This window comes from Nyctereutes procyonoides, unplaced genomic scaffold, assembly GCF_905146905.1.
Source record: "Nyctereutes procyonoides isolate TBG_1078 unplaced genomic scaffold, NYPRO_anot_genome, whole genome shotgun sequence".
Lineage (NCBI taxonomy): Eukaryota > Metazoa > Chordata > Mammalia > Carnivora > Canidae > Nyctereutes > Nyctereutes procyonoides.
The window spans coordinates 35,217,530-35,238,582 of NW_026575126.1; the positions used below are offsets into that span (position 1 = coordinate 35,217,530).

The window sequence follows — 21,053 nt, forward strand, 5'->3', positions numbered from 1 at the left end:
TGAGCATCATACCCCAGGGGCACTTGGCTGCTCCGCCCGTCACAGTCTACCTTTATCTGCCTCCCCAGAAATGGCCAACCCACAGCGCTTCCTGGGCAGCAGCCTGGTGGCCTGGCACGGCCTCTCGCTGCCCATATCCCAGCCCTGGCACCTCAGCCTCATGTTCCGCACGCGCCAGGCCAACGGTGTCCTGCTGCAGGCTGTCACCAGAGGGCGCAGCACCATCACCCTGCAGGTGATGCCAGGAGTGGTGGGGGGCGGGCGGGCCCTGACCCTGGCTGAAGTGCTTCCCGGAGGCTGGCCAGGAGGCTGGCCAGAGATGGCCGGGCAGGGTCTATCCTTTGCCCGAGGAAGAGGCAGCTAGAGCTGTTTGTTGGATCACTGCTGCCACCTCTCGGCCCTGAGAGAAATAATAGCTTTCCCTCTCCAGCCTCGGCTGGCCAGTAGGATGGTGTGGTGGTCCGGGAAGGAGGATGGTGGGCTACAGGAGCCAATTAAGGCAGTCGGCTGACCTCTTTTCTTTTCTTCTGGTAAAGCTGAGGGAAGGCCATGTGGTACTGAGTGTGGAGGGCACAGGGCTCCAGGCCTCATCTCTGCAGCTGGAGCCAGGCCGAGCCAATGATGGCGACTGGCACCATGCACAGCTGGCGCTGGGAGCCAGTGGGGGCCCCGGCCACGCCATCCTGTCCTTCGACTACGGGCAGCAGCGGGCAGAGGGCAACCTAGGCCCTCGGCTGCACGGGCTGCATCTGAGCAACATCACGGTCGGGGGAGTGCCTGGGCCAGCCAGTGGTGTGGCCCGCGGCTTCCGCGGCTGTTTGCAGGTGAGCATCCTCCTCTGCCGTCCCCTCCTCACCATCTGGAGGCCAGCGCCACAGAGGGCCAACATCGCTTCTGTCCCCGCCAGGGTGTGAGGGTAAGCGAGACGTCGGAGGGGGTCAGCAGTCTGGATCTTAGCCGCGGGGAAAGTGTCAATGTGGAGCCCGGCTGTAGTCTGCCAGACCCGTGTGACTCGAATCCGTGTCCTGCCAACAGCTACTGCAGTGATGACTGGGACAGCTATTCTTGCAGCTGTGATCCAGGTGTGCCAGGGATCCAGGGAAATGGGCAGGTTGGCGGGGGCCCAGGGACTCATTTCGGCTCTGCTGTGTGACCTGAGGCCAGTCATGCGACCTCTGGGCCTCATCTCCTGCACTGCAAAGCCATAGCCAGCTGGTATGATTCTCTGAGTGGAAGGAGGTGGATTGAAGGCAAGTTTAAGGAGAGTGCCAGGGGGCACAGCCTGGGTGGCTCAGTGGCTTAGCGCCGCTTTCGGTCCCGGGTGTGGTCCTGGAGACCCGGGATCAAGTCCACATCAGGCTCCCTGCATGTGTCTGTGCCTCTCTCTCTCTCTCTCTCTGTCTCTCTGTATGTCATGAATAAATAAATAAAATTTTTTTAAAAAATTAGAGTGCCAGGGCAGGGTGGGTATTGAGCCTCTCTTGTCTTTACGGTCTCAGGTTACTATGGTGACAACTGTACTAATGTGTGTGACCTGAACCCATGTGAACATCAATCCGTGTGTATCCGAAAGCCCAGTGCCCCCCATGGCTACACCTGCGAGTGTCCCCAAAATTACCTTGGGCCATATTGTGAGACCAGGTAAGTGGACCAGGGCATGCTGCAGCAGGCCCCAGTAGCCACTGCCTGTCTCTGGGGTGTCCCTCAGAGCACCGAGAACCAGGCTGAGCTACCACCAGCCAGAAGGGCCACATGTGGCTATAGCAGACGGGGGTGGCAGAAGGAACTCATGTCTTCCTGGGCCCTCTCCACAGGATTGACCAGCCATGCCCCCGAGGCTGGTGGGGACACCCCACGTGCGGCCCGTGCAACTGTGACGTCAGCAAAGGCTTCGACCCAGACTGCAACAAGACAAGTGGCGAGTGCCACTGCAAGGTGATAGCTCTGACCTGGGCCTTTGCAGTGGGTGCCTGGGCCCTTGCAGGGAGGCCGTGGAGAGAGCCTTCCTGCAGAGAGCTCCGAGCCATGTGCCCTTGTTCTGATGGTGGGTGGTGGGGAACAGGTGGCCATGGGCTCTTGTGTGTCTGTGGTTTGAGGGCACCCAGGACCAATACGTTACCGGTGAGCTCTAGGCCAGCTATACTGTTTTTTTGTAGCCTGCTCATCGATCACTGCCTGTCTCTGGGATGTCCCTCAGAGCACCGATTTGGTGACCTCAAATCGTTACCAGTTAAATATTTTGAATACCACTCCTGGGGAGACCTGAAGTCAGCGAGCCTCTCCCTAAAGGGGCCACCACCAAAAGAACCCATGAGCATCCTGGAGAGAGAGCCTGAGCCAATGACCCACGTCCTCTGTCCTCCCTCTCAGGAGAACCACTACCGGCCCCCTGGCAGCCCCACCTGCCTCCTCTGTGACTGCTACCCCACGGGCTCTTTATCCCGCGTCTGTGACCCTGAGGACGGCCAGTGTCCATGCAAGCCAGGCGTCATTGGGCGCCAGTGTGACCGTTGTGACAATCCTTTTGCTGAGGTCACCACCAATGGCTGTGAAGGTGGGGTTCCCGTGGTGGGTCGGTGGCTGTCCCGCTGTGTGCCAGGGAGGTCAGGCGCAGGGGGGCTGGCTGCAAGCCTGAGGCTGCTGAGGGAGGGCTGGGAGCCTGAGCACACTTCCCCGGGGGACAGTTGCTCCTGGGTGACCCAGTGTGCTTCCCTGCAGTGAATTACGACAGCTGCCCACGGGCCATCGAGGCTGGGATCTGGTGGCCCCGTACCCGCTTCGGGCTGCCTGCTGCTGCCCCCTGCCCCAAAGGTTCCTTTGGTAGGTGCTGGAATGCGATATTGTGGACTCAGCCTCTCATCGCTGGGACGAGGGTGGGAAGCCCCTGACTGCAAATCCTGGGACCTCTCTCTGGTGTCCAGGTCCTAGAGACCCCATGTCCCATTCTTCCTTGGCGCACTGTTTCTCTGCTCCCAAGGTTACCAGAATGAAGGGCACCTATATCTTGAATTTTTAGCAAAAAATGCTGAAAGACCCACAGTGTGCCTGCCATAGGGCTGGGTCCTAGAGATTCGAAGATGAATCACACAGGGTTCCCATCCTCCACTCACCATCTGGAAGGGGAGTGATGCCACTGGAAAGGCAGTTAGGGGAGTTGGGGGTGTTGGGTGCTCTTCCAGGGGACACAGCGCTGGGATGGGGGCTGGTGCTGGTCCTTGGATTGATGATGAACAGAGTTCATGAGCAGGGAGGGGCAAAGAGCACCAAGGGGCAGCTGCAGAGGGGTAACCAAGTCTGGGGGCTTGAGGAGAACATATGCCCCATACTCCTATAGTCCTTGTTCAGGCCCATCATGCAGAGGCTTTGGCTCTAGTGTTCTCTGCCCCTGTCTTCCTCTTCTCACCTGGACTACAGGAAGGCAGGGCCCCTGTGTGCTTGTCTTCTATCTCTGGCCTATGAGGTGCCGGCCCCCAGGAACTCAGAGAGGTCCCTGAAGCCTCCTGTGTCTCTCCTAAGGCCTGTCCTCTGGGCTTCCTTCCCCCAGGGACTGCCGTGCGCCACTGTGATGAGCACAGGGGGTGGCTCCCCCCAAACCTTTTCAACTGCACATCAGTCACCTTCTCAGAGCTGAAGGGCTTTGTAAGTGAACCTCCTCATCTCTAGCTCCTCTCTCCCCTCCCTGTTGCCAGCTTTGAGAAAGGGGCTTCTGGAATTCCAGGCCCTGCCTCCTGGGGCCTCCACATGGAGTGGTCATTTCTCCCCTTTCCTGAGGCCCCTTTATTCCTGAGTTCCAGGTCTGCCCTCTGGGGACCTCACTGCCGCCCTCCTGTGCTGATCTCCCTTGCTCCCTGTCCTGTCTGGCTCCATCCTAGGCTGAGCGGCTGCAGCGGAACGAGTCGGGTCTGGACTCTGGGCGCTCCCAGCGACTGGCCCTGCTTCTGCGCAACGCCACCCAGCACACGGCCGGCTACTTCGGCAGTGATGTCAAGGTGGCCTACCAGCTGGCCACACGGCTGCTGGCCCACGAGAGTGCCCAGCGGGGCTTTGGACTGTCCGCCACACAGGACGTGCACTTCACCGAGGTGGGGCTTGGATGGGGCAGGGCTGGCACCTTAAATGGGGGTCATGGTGAGTGAGCCTGTTCCCAGGGCACTTGGGGGCCTTCCCTACCTTTGGGAAGGGACTTCCTAGCTGGCATGAGGCCTCCAGGAGCTCCCTTGAGCCATGGAACTTAGAGCATCTCTTTCCAGCCCTTTTCCTAGTAAGGTGCTAATAGAACTGAATGTTTGTAGGGGGGCCTGGTGTGACCCAGTTCCTTGGAGCAGAGGCCCTGCCCGCTGTGCCAGGGTGGGGAGAATCAGCATCTAGTACATATGTGGGGGTCCAGGCCCAGGACCCAGAAGCTCTTAGTTGGGGAATGAGGAGGGAAGGTTTGTGGTTAGGGTGGGTAGCCGGGGCTGGTCTCAGCAGAGGTGAGGCCTGGTGGTGGGGATGAGAAGGTGTGGGGCTACAACACCGTGACTGTGCTCCCCCTAGAATCTGCTGCGGGTGGGCAGTGCCCTCCTGGATGCGGCCAACAAGCGGCACTGGGAGCTGATCCAGCAGACGGAGGGTGGCACCGCCTGGCTGCTCCAGCACTACGAGGCCTATGCCAGCGCCCTGGCTCAGAACATGCGGCACACCTACCTGAACCCCTTCACCATTGTCACACCCAACATTGGTGAGACTGGGTCAGGGAAGGGTTTGTAGAAAGAATCCCTGGCAAAGGTGGCCATGCTGTGGGCCTACCTGCTTGACCCAGGGTCTGACCTGTGACCCTCTCCCTAGTCATCTCTGTAGTTCGCTTGGACAAAGGGAACTTTGCTGGGGCCAAGCTGCCCCGCTATGAGGCGCTGCGGGGGGAGCGGCCCCCAGACCTTGAGACAACGGTCATCCTGCCTGATTCTGTCTTCAGAGGTCAGTGGGAAGCTAAAGGGTGGGTCAGGGGTCAGGCTGGGGCATCTGTGCAGGGCCCAGCTGAGTGGACAGTGTCCCGATCCCAGAAACACCCACCATGGTCAGGCCTGCGGGCCCTGGAGAGCCCCAGGAGCCAGAGGAGCTGGCGCGGCGTCAGCGGCGGCACCCAGAGCTGAGCCAAGGTGAGGCCGTGGCCAGCGTCATCATCTACCGCACTCTGGCCGGGCTGCTGCCCCACAATTATGACCCGGACAAGCGCAGCCTGAGGTGAGCAGCTAGGGAGATGCGGGGTGGGTGGGCGTGTGGGTTGGGTGCCTGAGTGCTGAAGCCTAGAGAGAGGCCAGGGGTTGGAGGTACCCCCGAGTGATGCAGAGATTCGTCCCTTCAGCCACGAGACTGCCATAATGACTGTATACCTGCCTGTTCCTCATCAGAGTCCCCAAACGCCCGGTCATCAACACGCCTGTGGTGAGTATCAGTGTCCATGACGATGAGGAGCTTCTGCCCCGAGCCTTGGACAAACCGGTCACCGTGCAGTTCCGGCTGCTGGAGACGGAGGAGCGCACCAAGCCCATCTGTGTCTTCTGGAACCACTCCATCCTGTGAGCCTGCACTGCCCTACCTCCAAGGCTTTGGGCGGAGAGCCAGGCCTCCCCCGGTGCCTTACCCTCCTTATCTCCTGACCCCGCCTTCCTCACACAGGGTCAGTGGCACGGGTGGCTGGTCAGCCCGAGGCTGCGAGGTCGTCTTCCGCAACGAGAGCCATGTCAGCTGCCAGTGCAACCACATGACGAGCTTTGCCGTGCTCATGGATGTGTCCCGGCGGGAGGTTGGACCCACCACGGGGCAGGGGGCAGCTGTGGAGCTAGGGGTGGGAGCCCAGGGTGCGGGGCTGGATGCTAAGGCCCCACCCCCCCAATTCTCCGGGCTTCCTGCCACCCGCTCTGCAGAATGGAGAGATTCTGCCGCTGAAGACACTGACATACGTGGCCCTAGGGGTCACCTTGGCCGCTCTGCTGCTCTCCTTCCTCTTCCTCACCATCCTGCGTGCCCTACGCTCCAACCAGCATGGCATCCGACGGAACCTGACTGCTGCTCTGGGCCTGGCTCAGCTGGTCTTCCTCCTAGGAATCAACCAGGCTGACCTCCCTGTAAGTTGTCTCCGCTCACCCAGACGCTGTCCACAACCTCCCATCCTCTCAGGAGTCCTCCCCAGCTCCCTGCCCCTGGTCCCTGCTCCGGTTCTGCTAGAACCCAGCCTGGCACCCAGCCCATTGTTTCCCCTTCTCCAGCTCCCCCTCACTTCCCTGGCACCCTAGAAGTACCTTCCTCTGGCCCACACCTCCCGAAGCACCACCTGACACCCCGACCTTCCCCGCTGCCTAACAAGATAGAATCTGTGCTCTGGGTGCACCCTGGTCACTGACCTGGCATGGCCGGGCCCCCCAGTTTGCTTGCACAGTCATTGCCATCCTGCTGCACTTCCTGTACCTCTGCACCTTCTCCTGGGGCCTACTGGAGGCCCTGCACCTCTATCGGGCCCTCACTGAAGTGCGTGATGTCAATGCTGGCCCCATGCGCTTCTACTACATGCTGGGCTGGGGCGTGCCCGCCTTCATCACAGGTATGTCCCACCCCTTCCTCGGCCTGAGGTTCTACATCTCTAGGCTCTGGGTCTCCCTTCGTGCCCTGTTCTCCCCACCCACATCCCCATGCCCCGGTCTGAGTTCTCTCAGCCCCCCAAGGCTCCCCACCAGGGGCTGGGGCTCCCCCCACCCATCCTGGAGAGGTCGGTGTGGACACATGGTGGGTGGAATCCTCCATCCTCGGCACCCCGGCCCCGTGAGCCCACGTGATACCTGACCAATTCCCAAGGCCCCACCACCCCTTCCCTTGCTGTTGTCACCATACCCCCAGGTCTGGCTGTGGGCCTGGACCCTGAGGGCTATGGGAACCCTGACTTCTGCTGGCTCTCCATCTATGATACGCTCATCTGGAGCTTTGCTGGCCCCGTGGCCTTCGCTGTCTCGGTAGGTGCTAGAAAGTGGGGTGAGCAGGCTGCATGTGTCCTCAGGACCTGGGCCCCGTGGGGTGGGGTACAAGCTGCCTGTCCCCTGACGATTCCCCCCACCCCCTCCCCTGCTAGATGAGTGTCTTTCTGTACATCCTGGCGGCCCGTGCCTCCTGTGCTGCCCAGCGGCAGGGCTTTGAGAAGAAAGGCCCTGTGTGAGTACAGGGGGCGGGTGCCTGGGCAGCGGGCTGGGGGCAGGCCTGGGTGTAGGAGGCCACTGGGCTCACAGCCTGTCTGTCTCCAGCTCGGGCCTGAGGCCGTCTTTTGCTGTCCTCCTGCTGCTGAGCGCCACGTGGCTGCTGGCGCTGCTCTCTGTCAACAGCGACACCCTCCTTTTCCACTACCTCTTTGCTGCCTGCAATTGCGTCCAGGTAGCTGGCTCAGCCCCATGGAGATGGGTGGAGGGGGTGCGGCTCAGCTGTGGCGGGGCCACACACACACTTAGCTGCTGCTGCCTTTTGTCCACCAGGGCCCCTTCATCTTCCTCTCCTACGTGGTGCTTAGCAAAGAGGTCCGGAAAGCACTCAAGTTTGCCTGTAGCCGCAAGCCCAGCCCTGATCCTGCACTCACCACCAAGTCCACCCTGACCTCGGTGAGGGAGCTGGGGACTGTGAGGTGGAGGGGTCTGAGGTGGGGAGGAAGAGGCAGGAGCCCCATGGAGCTCCTTGTCTGTGCCTTTGCCCCGCCTCTTCTTCCTCCTTACATTCTTTCCTGGAAGGAGGAAGGGGTGGTGAAATGGTATGTGTGTGAGGCCCCGGAAGAGAGGGCTGGTGGGAAGAGAGGGCTAGCGGAAGAGAGGGCTGGTGGGAAGAGAGGGCTGGCGGGTGGGGTGGGGAGGAGGATTTTGACTCAGGAGAAATGGGAGTGGATGGAACTAGGAGGAATAAGGCGAGGAAGTGGACAAGATGGGATCCAGCCATGGATACCCAGCATCTGAGAATACTTGGCGAATCTTGGTAAACTTTCTGTCTGCCAGCACATTCTTGGGAGATAATTCCTTATACCATTTTTTACCAGGAAGCCTTCATATAGCCGAGTCTGGGATACTTGGGGCGCATAGGGCTGGCACGGCTATGGCTGAGCAACAGCCACTACTCGGCCCTATACGGAAGGGGCAGCAGAGACGGGCTTCTCTCTTCCAGACCTGGGTGTGTGGGAGGTAGACCTCAGGGCAAGCTCCCTTGGCCCCTCCACTCGCCACCCTTCCCCCGTCCCACTTCCCTGCTTACTGAGTTCTCTGTCCCCTGCCTAGTCCTACAACTGCCCCAGCCCCTATGCAGACGGGCGGCTGTACCAGCCCTACGGAGACTCAGCCGGCTCTCTGCACAGCGCGAGCCGCTCGGGCAAGAGTCAGCCCAGCTACATCCCCTTCTTGCTGAGGTGAGCCCTGGTGTTGGGAGCACCAGCAGAGGGAGAAGAGCCCACACATGTTGGAAGCCAGGCTGGCCAGGCTGGGAGTTGACTAGCTCACAGGGTGGCAGCTTCCGTTAGAAGCAGGAGGGGGCAGGCCGGGTGGCTCAGCGGTTTAGCGCCACCTTCGGCCCAGGGCCTGATCCTGCGGACCTGGGATGGAGTCCCATGTCGGGCTCCCTGCAAGGAGCACCAGGTGGGAACTGGGAAATCAGGGAGAGAGAAGAGAATGGGACACTGGGCAAGGGGATGGGTGACCCCTCCAGCATGGTCTTGTCTTCTCAGGGAAGAGTCTACACTGAACCCTGGCCAAGGGCCCCCTGGCCTGGGGGACCCAGGCAGCCTATTCCTGGAAGGTCAAGACCAGCAGCATGGTGAGAAAGGAAGCTCCTGCTGGCCAGTGGGGGGCAGCTGCCTGGCTTTTGTGGAGGGTGTGCAGAGGTGGGTGGGTCAGCTCTGATCTCTCCCTCATCTCCCAGATCCTGACACAGACTCTGACAGCGACCTGTCCCTGGAAGATGACCAGAGTGGCTCCTATGCCTCTACTCACTCATCAGACAGCGAGGAGGAGGAGGAGGAGGAGGAGGAGGAGGCCGTCTTCCCTGGAGAGCCGGGCTGGGACAGCCTGCTGGGGCCTGGCGCTGAGAGGCTGCCATTGCACAGTACCCCCAAGGGTGGGCCAGCGCCAGGGCCGTGGCCTTTGAGGGGCAGTGGGAGGGGAGAGAGCCAGGGATTCCCTGGGTGGTGACTTTCCTAGTTGTCTGCCTTCTCTGGGCCTTATGGACTTCCTTTCTCCACCAGATGGGGGCTCAGGGCCGGGGAAGGCCCCCTGGCCGGGAGACTTTGGGACCACAGCAAAGGAGAGTAGTGGCAATGGGGCCTCCGAGGAGCGCCCGTGGGAGAATGGAGATGCCCTGCCTCGGGAGGGGTCCCTTGGCCCCCTCCCAGGCCCCTCTGCCCAACCTCACAAAGGTGAGTGGGGCATGACCGGCTGCCACGCTCCCCCGGCCAGCAACCTCACATTTGTCCTGTGGCTGGTAGGGCTCTCTAGGGCAGCCCCATGATCCTACCGCCTGCTCCTCATGGCACCTGCCCCCTCCGCCCTCCCACCCTGGCCCACAGGCATCCTCAAGAAGAAGTGTCTGCCCACCATCAGTGAGAAGAGCAGCCTTTTACGGCTACCCCTGGAGCAAGGCACAGGGTCTTCTAGGGGCTCCTCAGCCAGCGAGGGCAGCCGGGGCGGGCCCCCTCCCCGCCCTCCACCCCGGCAGAGTCTCCAGGAGCAGCTGAATGGGGTCATGCCCATCGCCATGAGCATCAAGGCGGGCACGGTGGATGAGGACTCGTCAGGCTCCGAGTGAGTGGGTCTGGCTGGGTGGGACAGGGTGCGGCCCCACAGAGGCCCTGGTTGGGCTCAGAGCGGCTTCTGGGCCTCCCTGGGCTGCCCTGGCAGGCGGTTGGGGGGTGAATGGGCCGGTGTAGCCCAGCTCCACCGTGACCTGCCCCCAAACTGTGGAGCCCCGGCTCAGCTTGGCCTGCAGCAGGCACAGTGAGGGAGGGTGGGGAGCTGGGGTTGCTTTCCTGTTTCCTCCTCCTGGTGAAAGCTTCTCACTGTCTTCTCAGCTCTGACTAATTCACTGTCTGCCTTTTCTGTCACTTTCCTTTCCTGCCTCTCCAGATTTCTCTTCTTTAACTTCCTGCATTAACCCTGGGCCGGTGGTTCCTACACCCCTGAGGCTCCCTTACCTTCCCCAGCTGCACTCATGCCCCTACTCCTGTCTTGTGCTTTATCCTGCCCCTGCTCCCCAACGCCTGCCTGCAGCAGCGATGAAACGTCCATCTGAGGAGCCCGGGCCTTGCCGGGAGGGGTCGCACCCCACCCAAGGCCATCTAGTGCCAACTCCCTCCCCCACCATCCCCTTCACTGCACTTTGGAACCCTGGGGCCAACATCTCCAAGACAAAGTTTTTCAGAAAAGAGGAAAAAAAGAATTTAAAAAAGGATCTCCACTCTTCATGACTTCAGGGATTAATTTTTTTTATATGCTGGAAACTGACTCCCCTTCCCCTTCCCAAAGAGGATAGGACCTCCCAGGATACTTCCCAGCCTCTCCTCGGTTTCCCATCTGCTGTGCCTCTGGGAGGAGAGGGACTCGTGGGGGGCCTGCCCCTCATTTGCCATCACCAAAAGGAAAGGACGAAGCCACGCGCACCCAGGGCATCAGGCCCTGTGGGCTGCACCGGCAGGCCTCAGTATGGCGAGGGCGGCCAGGGCGAGGGCATGCCGCACCCTGCCTGTGCCGTCCTGCCCAGGAACTGAAAAGGCCCTGTCTGGCAAGGGGGCAGGACTCCGCGCCCCCCAAACCCCCAAATGCTGCATGAACACATTTTGAGGGGAACCCGTGCCCCTGGGCAGAGGCCGGGCCACCCCAGTCCCTCTCCCTTCCCTGGACTCTGGCCATGTGCTGCAGCCCAGGCATTTGCTCAGTTTGCTGACCCAAAAGTGCTTCATTTCCCTGCCTGACCCGCCCGGGGAAGGCCAGTCATGTGTTCAGTTGCGCTTCTTTGCCGTGCGGTGGGGGTGGGACGGGGAGGAAGAGTAAATTCAGGGCTGGCTCGGTTGCCCCCCAGAAGTCTCGAGCACAGGTCTCAAGTCTGGGTGCTGGTGTCCACCCCACCCCCCCACCGCCCAGGATCAGGCAAATACCACTTTGTCTGACCTGCTGTGGCCTCTGAAAAACGTTTGATTTTTAACCCCTTTTGGGAATGGGCTCTCTTCTTCAAAGGACCGGGTCCTGTTCCTCTTTCTGCCCCCATCCGGCGCCCATTCCCAGCTCCCTGCGAAGAGAAAGTTAATATATATTTTTATTTATTTGCTTTTTGTGTTGGGATGGGTTTATGTCCGGTCCCAGGGGTCCGATGTGGCCGAGACAGGTTGGGTGTGTGCCCAGCAGCCCTGGCGAGGGGCCTGAGGCCCTCCCCTTGTCCTAGGCTGTCACCTCCTGCCTCCTCTCTTCCCGCCGCCGTCTCAGTTTGCCAACCGCTGTTTGAGGTACCATTTGCGCTGAGCATGTTTTACGGACTTGTCACTGACTTTCCTCTGGAGCAGGTGACTAGAAAAAGAGGCTATGGGTGGAAAAAAAAGTTCCTATTTCTCATTTGTAAGGCTGGTTGCTGGCTTTTCTGCCATGGATTCTCCCCGCGAACTCTCCCCTCAGCAATTCCTACAAAGGGTTAAAAATTTAACTGGTTTTTAACTACTGATGACTTGACTTAAAAAATACAAAGATGCTGGATGCTAACTTGATACTAACCATCAGATTGTACAGTTTGATTGTTACTGTAAATACAGTAGGGTTTTGTGTTTGTTTTTTCATTTCCCCATACTACTGAATAAACTCTAGTTCTGTGCGGGTTGAGCTCTGTCATCATGTGCTTCTGTGCAGTGCTCTGGAAAATAAGAGCAGCCAGGGTCCTAGGAGGGCTGGGGGACAGGGGCCCCGGATGTCAAGCGGCCACTGAGCTAGCCCTGCTACTGACACCCCAGCAGTGCTCCCTGGATGGCCTCATCAGCACAGACCCCATGTCCTGGAATGTCCAAGGAGGATGTGGCAGGTGGCAGGAAAGGCTCTTTCTCCCCAGCACTGGAGGGACTTGTATTCCTGGAGAGGCTGCAAAGAGCAGGCAGGTTTTCAGTGCAGCCCCTTAGGGCTGAGCCCTGGGGACAGAACTCAGGAGGCAGGGAGAGCAGAGGTGAGTGGCTGAGTGGCTCAGTGACTTGGTGTCTCCTGACGCCACTCCTCTTGGGCCATTTTGTGTGTTCTACCATTGGAAATGAAGTGACAGTTCACACTCAAGCCACCTACATGTTCTGCAACATTACTCCTATTCCCAAGTGTTGTGTTTTTCAAAGGTCTGTTCAGCAAACTACTTAGGGGGTTAATATGGGGGCAGTAGAGGGTGGTGATTAAGAGCACAAACCTCCAGACGGCCGAGTGACTTAATCTCTCTGGGCCTTAGTTTCTCCGCCTGCAAAACGAGTATGATAATAGCGACCGCTTAATTGAGCTTTTATGAGAATTAAATGAGTTAACACACGTAAAGTGCTTAGAACAGTTCACAGTGCATAGTAAGAGGCCAGTGAATGTTGGCTTTCCTCATTGTTGCTACTGGGGGGAGGGAGAAGGGCTAGAGTTCATAAAGAGAAAAACAGCCAGATCCAAAGGGCAGGAAGTAAGCAGGTAGCTGCCCATGGGGGCAGCTGTGCAGGCGGGCGAGGTGGGGGTTGCGAAATTCCAGACTGACCCAAAAGGGGAAAGGAACATGCCTCGTCCTTTCTGGCCACCAGGTGGCAACAGCCTGTGGGTCTGCCACTCATTTTGCCTCCCAAGTCACACATGTGCCATCTGCTGGCCACACCTCAGGGCTTGCCTAGGCGAGCGGGCACCATCAGGGAGTCACAACCGGCTCTCCTCTCCTCGCCAGACGCCAGCGCAGGTCTCAGCTGGAGAACACACCTGAGGTTTTCTTGCCTCTGCTGGATTTCTCCAGAGCCAAGTACTCAGTGTGTTTCCACATCCCCTCCTCCAGCTCAATTCTTAGAATCCCGGAGGCTGTAGGAGTTGTTGCAAGAGGCTCAGGGAGAGGGTGCACGCCTAGGCAGCTGCCACTGTGATACAGGTGAATGTGTTCAGTGAACCTGAAGATTAGCCACAAACAAGAAGACAGCAGTGGAGGCCTCTCTGTCTGGGGAAGGACATTTCGGTGCCTACATAGGATGCTGATGGGCATATATATGTGGGAGGCAGCGGGGTGGGGGGGGCCTCAGCTGACACACCACTTCCTCTACACAGTTGCCTACTGGCTTAAGTCATCACCTGGCCTTCAAAGAGAGAAGTTCTCTCAAAACTCAGAAGAAATCAGGGGCACCTGGGTGGCTCAGTCGGTGAAGCATCTAACTCGGTTCCGGTTCAGGTCGTGAGATCGAGCCTCATGTCGAGCTCCCACATCAGGCTCCGTGCTTAATATAGAGTCTACTTAAGACTCTTTCCTTGTCCCTTTGCCCCTACTTCCACCCCCTGGTGCTCTCTCTCTCTAGCATAAATAAATTTTTTTTTAAGATTTTATTTATTTATTCATGAGAGACACAGAGAGAGAGGCAGAGACACAGGCAGAGGGAGAAGCAGGCTCCACACGGGGAGCCAGACAATGGGACTCGATCCCAGGACCCCAGAATCACGCCCTGGGCCGAAGGCAGGTGCTAAATCACTGAGCCACCCAGCAATCCCAAGCATAAATAAATCTTTAAAAAAAAAAGTGGGGGGGAATCCCTGGGTGGCTCAGCGGTTTAGCACCTGCCTTTGGCCCAGGGCGCGATCCTGGAGTCCCGGGATCGAGTCCCACATCGGGCTCCCAGCATGGAGCCTGCTTCTCCCTCCTCCTGTGTCTCTGCCTCTCTCTCATTCTATCATAAATAAATAAATAAATAAATCTTTAAAAAAAAAAAAAAAGCAACAACAACCAAGGAATTGGTTCTGGTTGCAAGTCAATGGCTGTGAGAATAAGGGAGACCCTTAGTGAAATCTGTTAAATGAGTCTGTCATTCATTCAACAACCCCTCACCATCATTTTTCAACAAATGAAATTCTATACCACATACAAATCATAACATTAGGCACAGCAAAGGTTTATAAAACCTAGTGTCAGCCCTCAGGTCCAGGACCAACCATTCTAATGATATAAGGCAGAATGTGACAAGGTGTTCCAGGGTCTTCTGCTGAAGCAGTCTGCAAAACTGAATGCCAGGGTACCCACTAAAGGGTCCCCTCATCTCATCAGTACAGTCGACTAGATGTTGAAGCATTCTCAGAAGGCTCCGTGCTCGTGCCAGAAAAGGACACCCAAGCTTAAGATATAAATAATAATTTGACCAAGACCCTGCCTTGATAGCCTCACTCACATATTTAGCTTGATCTGGACCTTTCGGTAACATATGAGTCCTGGAAGAAAGCAGCTTATTCCCATCTAATGCCAACAAAGCTCCTTCAGCCTATTTAGGCCCTAGCCAGGGAAGCTCATCCTGGCTCCCCCATCAGAATAATAGTTTACAACAAATTTGTTTGAAATTGGAGAATTTACTTTTACATATACAGAGATTAGAAAAATACATTCACTTTATTTTAGAAAAATGCAGACCAATGTAAGCTTATTGTCAACTGGCCTCTTAGAAGTCATAGAATTCACAGGAAACAAGTTCTGGAGGCCAGGTGCCTGCCTCTGCCTCTCCAAACAGGCCTGCGTCCAGTAGAGGATGTGATTCAGGGCCACTCCTCAGAGAGCAAGGAGGTTAGCTACAGAAGCCAGCTACAGAGGCCATTCACATGTAAATGTCCAGTGAACCAATGCCTGGGAAGATTATCAAACTCTCTGAGACTGAACACAAGAGTGGGGGTGGATGAGGACAGACTATTCTCCCGCATTTCTCATTTTCTGCTTGTTATTTCACTGTTGGGAGGTGGCCTCTTTTCCCTAATCCTCTTTGGACCCACAGGGTTTGATTCCCCTCCAGCTCAACCCTAATCCACCCCATCTCCCATCTCTTTATTCCTGGGGCACCAGCCCTAGTGGCATCTCTTCCTCCTGCTTCTGGGCCAGAATCTGCTAGAGTCAGGGCCTGTCTTCCACGGAAGGGCTTGGGAGGCTGAGTATAGGTGAGCCCAGGCAGTGACTGTAGTGGTTTGCTACTGAATTCTTGCTTGCTGTCCTGATCTCTTTACCTAAAGAGTCAGAAGGAAGAGCTGCTTTAAATTGTCCCAGCTGAGTTCAAGTTTCTCAGGGAAGGAAGAAATGGGACTCCCTACCCCTCCAGGCTCCCCTCCTCATCCCCATCTTGCCACACAAGACTCAGGGCTGATGCGCATAACATTTCTGGAGCCCAGATGACAGGGGAGAGAGAGCATCTCAACCAGTCTTACCTGGTAGGTCCTGGGACTGCAACTTTCTTGGGAGGCTGCAGATTGCTACGAGTGGCACCAGAGACAGGAAGATTCAGTCTCTGGGTAACAGGAACTTGAGGGTTGACAAAAGAAATGAGTTAGAGAGCTCAAGTGACCTTCTCAGAGTGAGTTTCTTCCCACCCAAGGTAAAAAAAAAAATAATAATGTATTTGAAAACCAGGGTTCAAACTCTGCCCGGGCCCACATCCTCTCTCTAACTCAGTATCCCCATCTTCAAATTGAGTTGTAATGAAGACAGACAGAGAAAGTGGTTACCGTGCCCAGCTCTGGGATGGCGCATTCAAGTTGGGCAACGGTAAGCATTCTTCCACCTGATTTCCGACTGTTATGTCCACTCTTCCTCACCTCTGTGCCCTGCAGCGCTTGGTCGTGGAAGTCCTTTCCGAGTTGGCAGAGAGGCTGGAGGCAGGGCACCTTTGCTAGGTGGTACGCTCCGGCTGGTGAGTGGCATTCGGCTGGCAGGCCTGGGGATGGCCGAGGGAACAGGCAGTCGACTGGAAGGCTTGGCAGCTGCTCCCTGGGGCCGAGAGAGGCGCTGAGAGTTGCCGGTTGGAGGCTGTGGGGCCAATACTGGCCTGACAGGCGCAGGCGGACCTGGTGGAGAGGAGTAGAGGAATTTAGCATCAGCTTCACATCTTTTCCCCTCACATTCACCCACAGCTTTGCTGCCCAAGCCTTCTCACTTGCTGTTGCTCTCCCACTGGGGCCAGCTTTGCCCCGGATTGGAGGAGTGGATCGGGCAAGAGGAGAAGACGCTGGGCTTTTGGATCCAGGGAACAGATTGCAAGTGGGTGACTCCTGAAATACAAAGAGAGAAAAAATAGGACTAGAATGGAAAAAGAATCTGTTCTGCTGGCTGTTGGAGAAATAAGAGGTGGAGAGTTGCCTAGATCCCAGTAAGGAAGAGCAGACTTTTGCCAACATCATCATCCTCACCAATACCATTTATCACGAGCTTATTATAAACACTATAGAGATATGTGCAGTCACTGTGATACAGTAAGTGCTTTGCTTATGGTATTTTGCTTAATTCCAACAATTCTGAGGTAAAATTTTACTATCTCCATTTTACCAAAAAGGAAACCACTCTGGCTGTACCAAATCACACACTGTATCTGAGAGCATATGTCCAACCCAGACCCTCCAAACTCACCCTCTTCACACTCGAAGGCCTCTTTCCAGATGTTGCCCGAAGAGCCCTGACTGACCCCTTCTTATCGCTGCTCCGGAGTCGAGGTGTCAGGCTGCTTGGGGAGGGGGTGCTCCGAGTCAAAGAACTCACAGTGGGCAGCAGGTCTCGGACTGGACTGTCTTTCAGCACAAAGGTCTCCCGTCGAGGGCTGGGCTTCACCTTGCGAGGCCCCAGGCTCTCACCTGTGCTGTCCTGCTCCTGCAGGGCACACTGCTCCAGCTGGGCTGCCAGCCGGTTGGCCTCGTGGAGAATCTCCTCCAGCTTCTCTGGACTAAGGGGGCCTAAGCTGAGCCTCACCCCTGGGGGTGCTGGGGCCACTGCATTTGGGTCACTTCGATTGGAAAGTCCTCTTCGGAGGGGTTTCTCTGGAGTCACCAACACTGCTACATCCTCCTCCTCCTCACGACTGAGACAGAGAACAAACCAGGCACCACGCCCATGCAGATGAGAGCAAGAGACTGTGCAAAGGAGACTGGGCAACCTCCCCACCCCACTACAAAGCCAGGGAGACAGCCCCAAACCCTGATGCCCATGCTGGCTGTGAGATCTGGCCTCTAGGTGATGAGACAGACAGCCGGTTCTAGGGGGCCTAATATGCCTTGAGCACTTGGCGACATTGGAAACGATGCCAGGATGAAAATGCAACAAATCCACTTACCCTGCTTCTTAACATCCTGAAACCTCATTCCAGCTTATCCGTTTCCCTTCCCCCAGCACTGTCACACAGGCCCATGTCAACAAGTCACTCAGCAGCCCCACGGCACCCGGCCTGGCTACATCACCAACCCAGACCCCTGAAGCCGGTAATTCAGCTGTAAGGGGTTGGAGACAAAGAGGTATAGTTGGAGGAAAGCAACGAGGTTAGAGGACGGTACCTGTCACACGGCGACAGCCCTCCAAAGTCCAAGGTCTCGTCCCCTATAAACTTCACATCTGTAGGGGAGGAAGGGATGAATGCCAGCCTCCGGTCGCTACCAAGGGCTCTCGTTCGCAGCGCCTCATTCTTCCCTCCTTCCTTTCCTTACCTTCCTCCAAATCTTCCATGTTCCCGCCGGCAGGAGCGCGAGTCAGCTTAGACCTGAGCTGGAGAGAAAATGCACCCTTGCTTCAGGTCTCCATCCTGCCGGAGGCTCCCAGCTGCACGCAGGGTGCAAACCAGGGGTGAGGATCACGCTGGGGGTAAAGCAGGGGTCCCAGGAGTAGCACCTGCCCCTGCGACCTCCGGGGAAGGTGCGGAGAGCGCGCCACTCTCCCTCCTCAGGCGGCCCAGCCGCCCCCCTAACGGGCTGGCCTCTCCTCACTGGGGGCGGCCTGCACGCCCTACCTCCTTCCCCGCCACCATTTTCCGCTTCTTCCTCTCCCCAGATCACCTCTCCATTCCCACGGCACCGCACCCACACCACACCTCCAGGTCACCCTCCTTCTTCACCTTCCGCCCCGCCTCACCTCTTGCAGAAGGCGCCCGCCTCCCACCGCTTAGCCCCGGGAAACAGCCCCGAGGGGGTGGGGCTCCTTTCGAATCTCTCGGGCTCCACCCCCTCCGACCACCTGCGCCCAGTGATTGGCGGATCCCAGCATCCCGCCCTCGGGGGCGGGGCGGCGAAAAGCCGCCGGCCGGAAGTCTGCAGGTGGGGGCCGTGAAGTCTGCAGGTGGGGGCCGTGCGGAGAGCGGTACTAAGAAAGACTTCATCCGGAGGGCTGAAGCCGGGAAGCCGCGAGCGCGCGCGTGCCCGGAAGACCCCCCAGGAGGCGGGGCCTCGTGACGGCGCGCGACGGACCTGGCCAATGAATGTAGGCCTCGCGCCCGGCGAGCCCCTCCCCTTCCCCGCCCCCTCCCCGGCGGTGGGGCCGCGGCTCAGCCTTCCGCCGGAAGACCGGCGCTGCGCCTGAGGAAATTCGCTTCCGGAGGTTTGCTCCTTGTGCAAGCGCCGCGTTTGCCAGGTCTCATGGGTTGTGATTTTTCCACGTTACGGAAGCAGCGGGACATTGCTGTTCTAGTGTATTGAGGTTCTCTCAGTACATCTTCCACCGTCTTTAAGCGAGGGCATTCGGAACCCGAGGTAGCCGAGGTGTGAAGAGAATCGGCTTTCGGGACGGGGAAGTCTGGGTCCGATTGCCGCGAGGCTCCACGTCAGGAGGCAGGAGGGCTTGAGCGTACTTGACCCCTGGCTCTCCGCGGGGCGAGGATGCCGAGCGGCAGTCGGTTCGGGGTTCGAGCTGCCGCCTCGAGTTTTCTGCCGCGTGCCTCGGGGGCTTTTGAGCGTGTTTGCCGCTTGCTGCCTCCCACTGCGAGCTGTTTGTGAGGTGCTTAACCCTCCTCCGAGATTTTCTCTTTGCTGTTTACCAGGGGTTGCCTGGGAATAGGCCGGGCCACCAGCTGACAGGGCTTTTTAGAAGTAGTTCTAAACATTTATCTTTTTGTTTTAGTTTTTAAAGATTTTATTTATTTATTCATGAGGGACACAGAGAGGCAGAGACCCAGGCGGAGGGAGAAGCAGGCTCCCAGCGGGAGGCCGGATGCGGGACTCGATCCGGGACCCGGGGTCACGCCCTGAGCCGGAGGCCGACCTCCACCGTGGAGGCACCGGGGGTCCCTGTTCTAAACTTTTAAAAGACCGACTGGCGAGCTTAGTCTCCAGGGTTGATAACCATCATTTTGGCTATTTATAGGCTTTGGGGGTCCACTTCCTAGACCAGCTGTGAGGTGTGCAGGCGTCAGCGGTTGCTGGGATAAATGCCGCGGCGAGCGCAGGAGGAGCCTGGGAATTGGTCGGTGCTGAGGGAAAGGGTGGGGGGGCTTGTGTGAAGAAGAGCTGAGAGAAGAGGGTGGCCTGGTCTTCTGCAGGCCTGCTGGTGCCGGTGGAAGCCTAATTGCTGGCCCTGGGGCTGCCTCGGGTTCTGTGGAGGTGGGAGGCCGAGAGCCAGTAGCTTCCCTGTCTCCGGGCAGGTCGTGGCAAAGTCCCGTGGAGGAAGAGAAGCACTGGGAGCCTGCGTTCCTGCCTTGCCTTGCAGGGAAACCCAGCACTTGCTGCTTCCCCAACCTCGGATGAGCGGCGCAGGCAGTGTTAGCAAATTGGAAGTTGGTTTCTCCTAAGGAAACTCTTCAGTTTCCTGTCACGAAATTATGATTTTGAAAGCTGTTGCAGTACAAGACAAAAAGCAATCGAACTACTTGCTCCTCCATCAGAATAACAACAGAAGCAGAAAAAAAAGGTTTCAGTCACAAGAGTTCTTTACTCAGCCTCAGGTTTCTACCCTGGGAATTATTTGTCCCTCTCAGCTCAACCTGATATGTATGAAGAGATGTTTAAGATTTAGGGTAGTGAGGGACGCCTGCTGGCTCAGCAGTTGGGCATCTGCATTCAGCGCAGGGCGTGATCCTGGGATCCGGGATCAAGTCCTGGGTCGGGCTCCCGGCATGGAGCCTGCTTCTCCCTCTGCCTGTGTCTCTGGCTTTCTCTCTCTGTCTCTCATGAATAAATAAACAAAATCTCAAAAAAAAAAAAAAATCTAGGGTAGTGAATACGTGAATTAATAAAGAGATTACACCTGCTCCCAGGCACATGGTAGGGCTTAGTTCAGAAGGAACTCCATAGTGTTGAATGGATAAATGACAAAATTAAGGATGCCAGCACAGTCCTTCTGGAACATGGAAAGATGAACTATGACAGGAAGTCTTGTTCAGAGTATAAGGGATGTCCCTTGAGTACTTCAACAGACAGCAAGGCAACAAGGAGCTGTGGGCTGAGGCCAGAGGTCTAACTTATCCTGAAGGCATCATAGCTGGGAGTATTCCACTCCTTCCCGACCTAAGCCCTGCTTCAGCTGAGGGGAGGCCTTGTGGCCATCGTGGACCTGACTAGCTGGCTCTGGACTCTGGTCCCCTTCTCTCTCTCCCCTGTCCAGCACTCTCAGCAGGGGGCCTGCAAGGGCATTAGACCCCACCAAAAATTTGTGTGGCTACTTTCTCAATTTTCCCAAGATGCTGCATAACTAGTAATGTTCTGAATGCATAGGAGTTAATATATGACATACAGTGGGTGCCTTGGGAGGCAGTGGGGTTTAATTCTCATAGTGCTCTAGTTGAGAAAGGCTGGAATAGACACTTTGCCTCAACTGAAAATAGACCTTTAGTGTGAACAGAAAAGCCGTTCTCACTCTTCTCAGGCCAACCCTCCACTCCCCCCGCTGCCAAAATCTTGCCTAAGATTTACTGCCTCCTATAGAAATCTTTTCTTTCTTAAACTCATGATCCCAACCCAGACCACAGTGAAGGTTGCTGGGTGAAAGAGAGGAGAGGAAAGAGGGAAGGCTTCAAGTCAGGCTGACCTGGGTCAAATCCTAGCTCTGTTACCAGCTGCATGACTTGAAACAGTTTATAAACGTAACTTCCTCATTTAAAAAAATGA

At 57.2% G+C, this 21,053-nt stretch overlaps 2 protein-coding genes across 11 annotated transcripts in view; one reads left to right on the plus strand and one right to left on the minus strand.

The window, feature by feature from the left end:
• CELSR2 (cadherin EGF LAG seven-pass G-type receptor 2) overlaps positions 1-11,855 on the plus strand; it is a 26,080-nt gene extending 14,225 nt beyond the window's left edge. The window contains exons 9-34 of one of the 5 annotated variants that reach the window (XM_055340202.1): positions 69-235; positions 537-824; positions 908-1,082; positions 1,500-1,641; positions 1,815-1,935; positions 2,371-2,554; positions 2,719-2,820; positions 3,545-3,639; positions 3,873-4,082; positions 4,537-4,720; positions 4,828-4,956; positions 5,043-5,223; positions 5,391-5,558; positions 5,659-5,785; positions 5,907-6,107; positions 6,406-6,580; positions 6,874-6,986; positions 7,103-7,182; positions 7,272-7,398; positions 7,497-7,619; positions 8,280-8,407; positions 8,723-8,811; positions 8,917-9,111; positions 9,239-9,409; positions 9,560-9,794; positions 10,116-11,855. In XM_055340202.1, coding sequence (XP_055196177.1) covers positions 69-235; positions 537-824; positions 908-1,082; positions 1,500-1,641; positions 1,815-1,935; positions 2,371-2,554; positions 2,719-2,820; positions 3,545-3,639; positions 3,873-4,082; positions 4,537-4,720; positions 4,828-4,956; positions 5,043-5,223; positions 5,391-5,558; positions 5,659-5,785; positions 5,907-6,107; positions 6,406-6,580; positions 6,874-6,986; positions 7,103-7,182; positions 7,272-7,398; positions 7,497-7,619; positions 8,280-8,407; positions 8,723-8,811; positions 8,917-9,111; positions 9,239-9,409; positions 9,560-9,794; positions 10,116-10,143 — 3,938 coding nt within the window. In that variant the 3' untranslated portion in view covers positions 10,144-11,855. The remainder of the gene's footprint in view (positions 1-68; positions 236-536; positions 825-907; positions 1,083-1,499; positions 1,642-1,814; positions 1,936-2,370; positions 2,555-2,718; positions 2,821-3,544; positions 3,640-3,872; positions 4,083-4,536; positions 4,721-4,827; positions 4,957-5,042; positions 5,224-5,390; positions 5,559-5,658; positions 5,786-5,906; positions 6,108-6,405; positions 6,581-6,873; positions 6,987-7,102; positions 7,183-7,271; positions 7,399-7,496; positions 7,620-8,279; positions 8,408-8,722; positions 8,812-8,916; positions 9,112-9,238; positions 9,410-9,559; positions 9,795-10,115) is intronic. The other 4 variants (XM_055340203.1, XM_055340204.1, XM_055340205.1 and 1 more) reach the window with 4 other exon arrangements.
• On the minus strand, positions 11,289-18,347 carry PSRC1 (proline and serine rich coiled-coil 1). Of its 6 annotated transcripts, XM_055340210.1 has the most exons (9): positions 17,969-18,026; positions 17,670-17,727; positions 17,520-17,577; positions 16,606-17,050; positions 16,136-16,250; positions 15,798-16,046; positions 15,411-15,504; positions 12,418-12,465; positions 11,289-12,107 (listed from the first exon to the last, which is right to left on the minus strand). In XM_055340210.1, the coding sequence occupies exons 1-8, from the start codon at positions 17,984-17,986 to the stop codon at positions 12,453-12,455; spliced, it is 1,050 nt and encodes a 349-aa protein (XP_055196185.1). In that variant the 5' UTR covers positions 17,987-18,026; the 3' UTR covers positions 11,289-12,107; positions 12,418-12,452. The 6 variants fall into 6 exon arrangements, with proteins under 6 accessions (XP_055196185.1, XP_055196188.1, XP_055196189.1 ...); XM_055340213.1 differs by lacking the exon at positions 17,969-18,026 and adding an exon at positions 18,091-18,347 and having other exon boundaries at positions 11,289-12,465; XM_055340214.1 differs by having other exon boundaries at positions 11,289-12,465; positions 18,015-18,085.
• Positions 18,348-21,053: the final 2,706 nt, after the last annotated feature.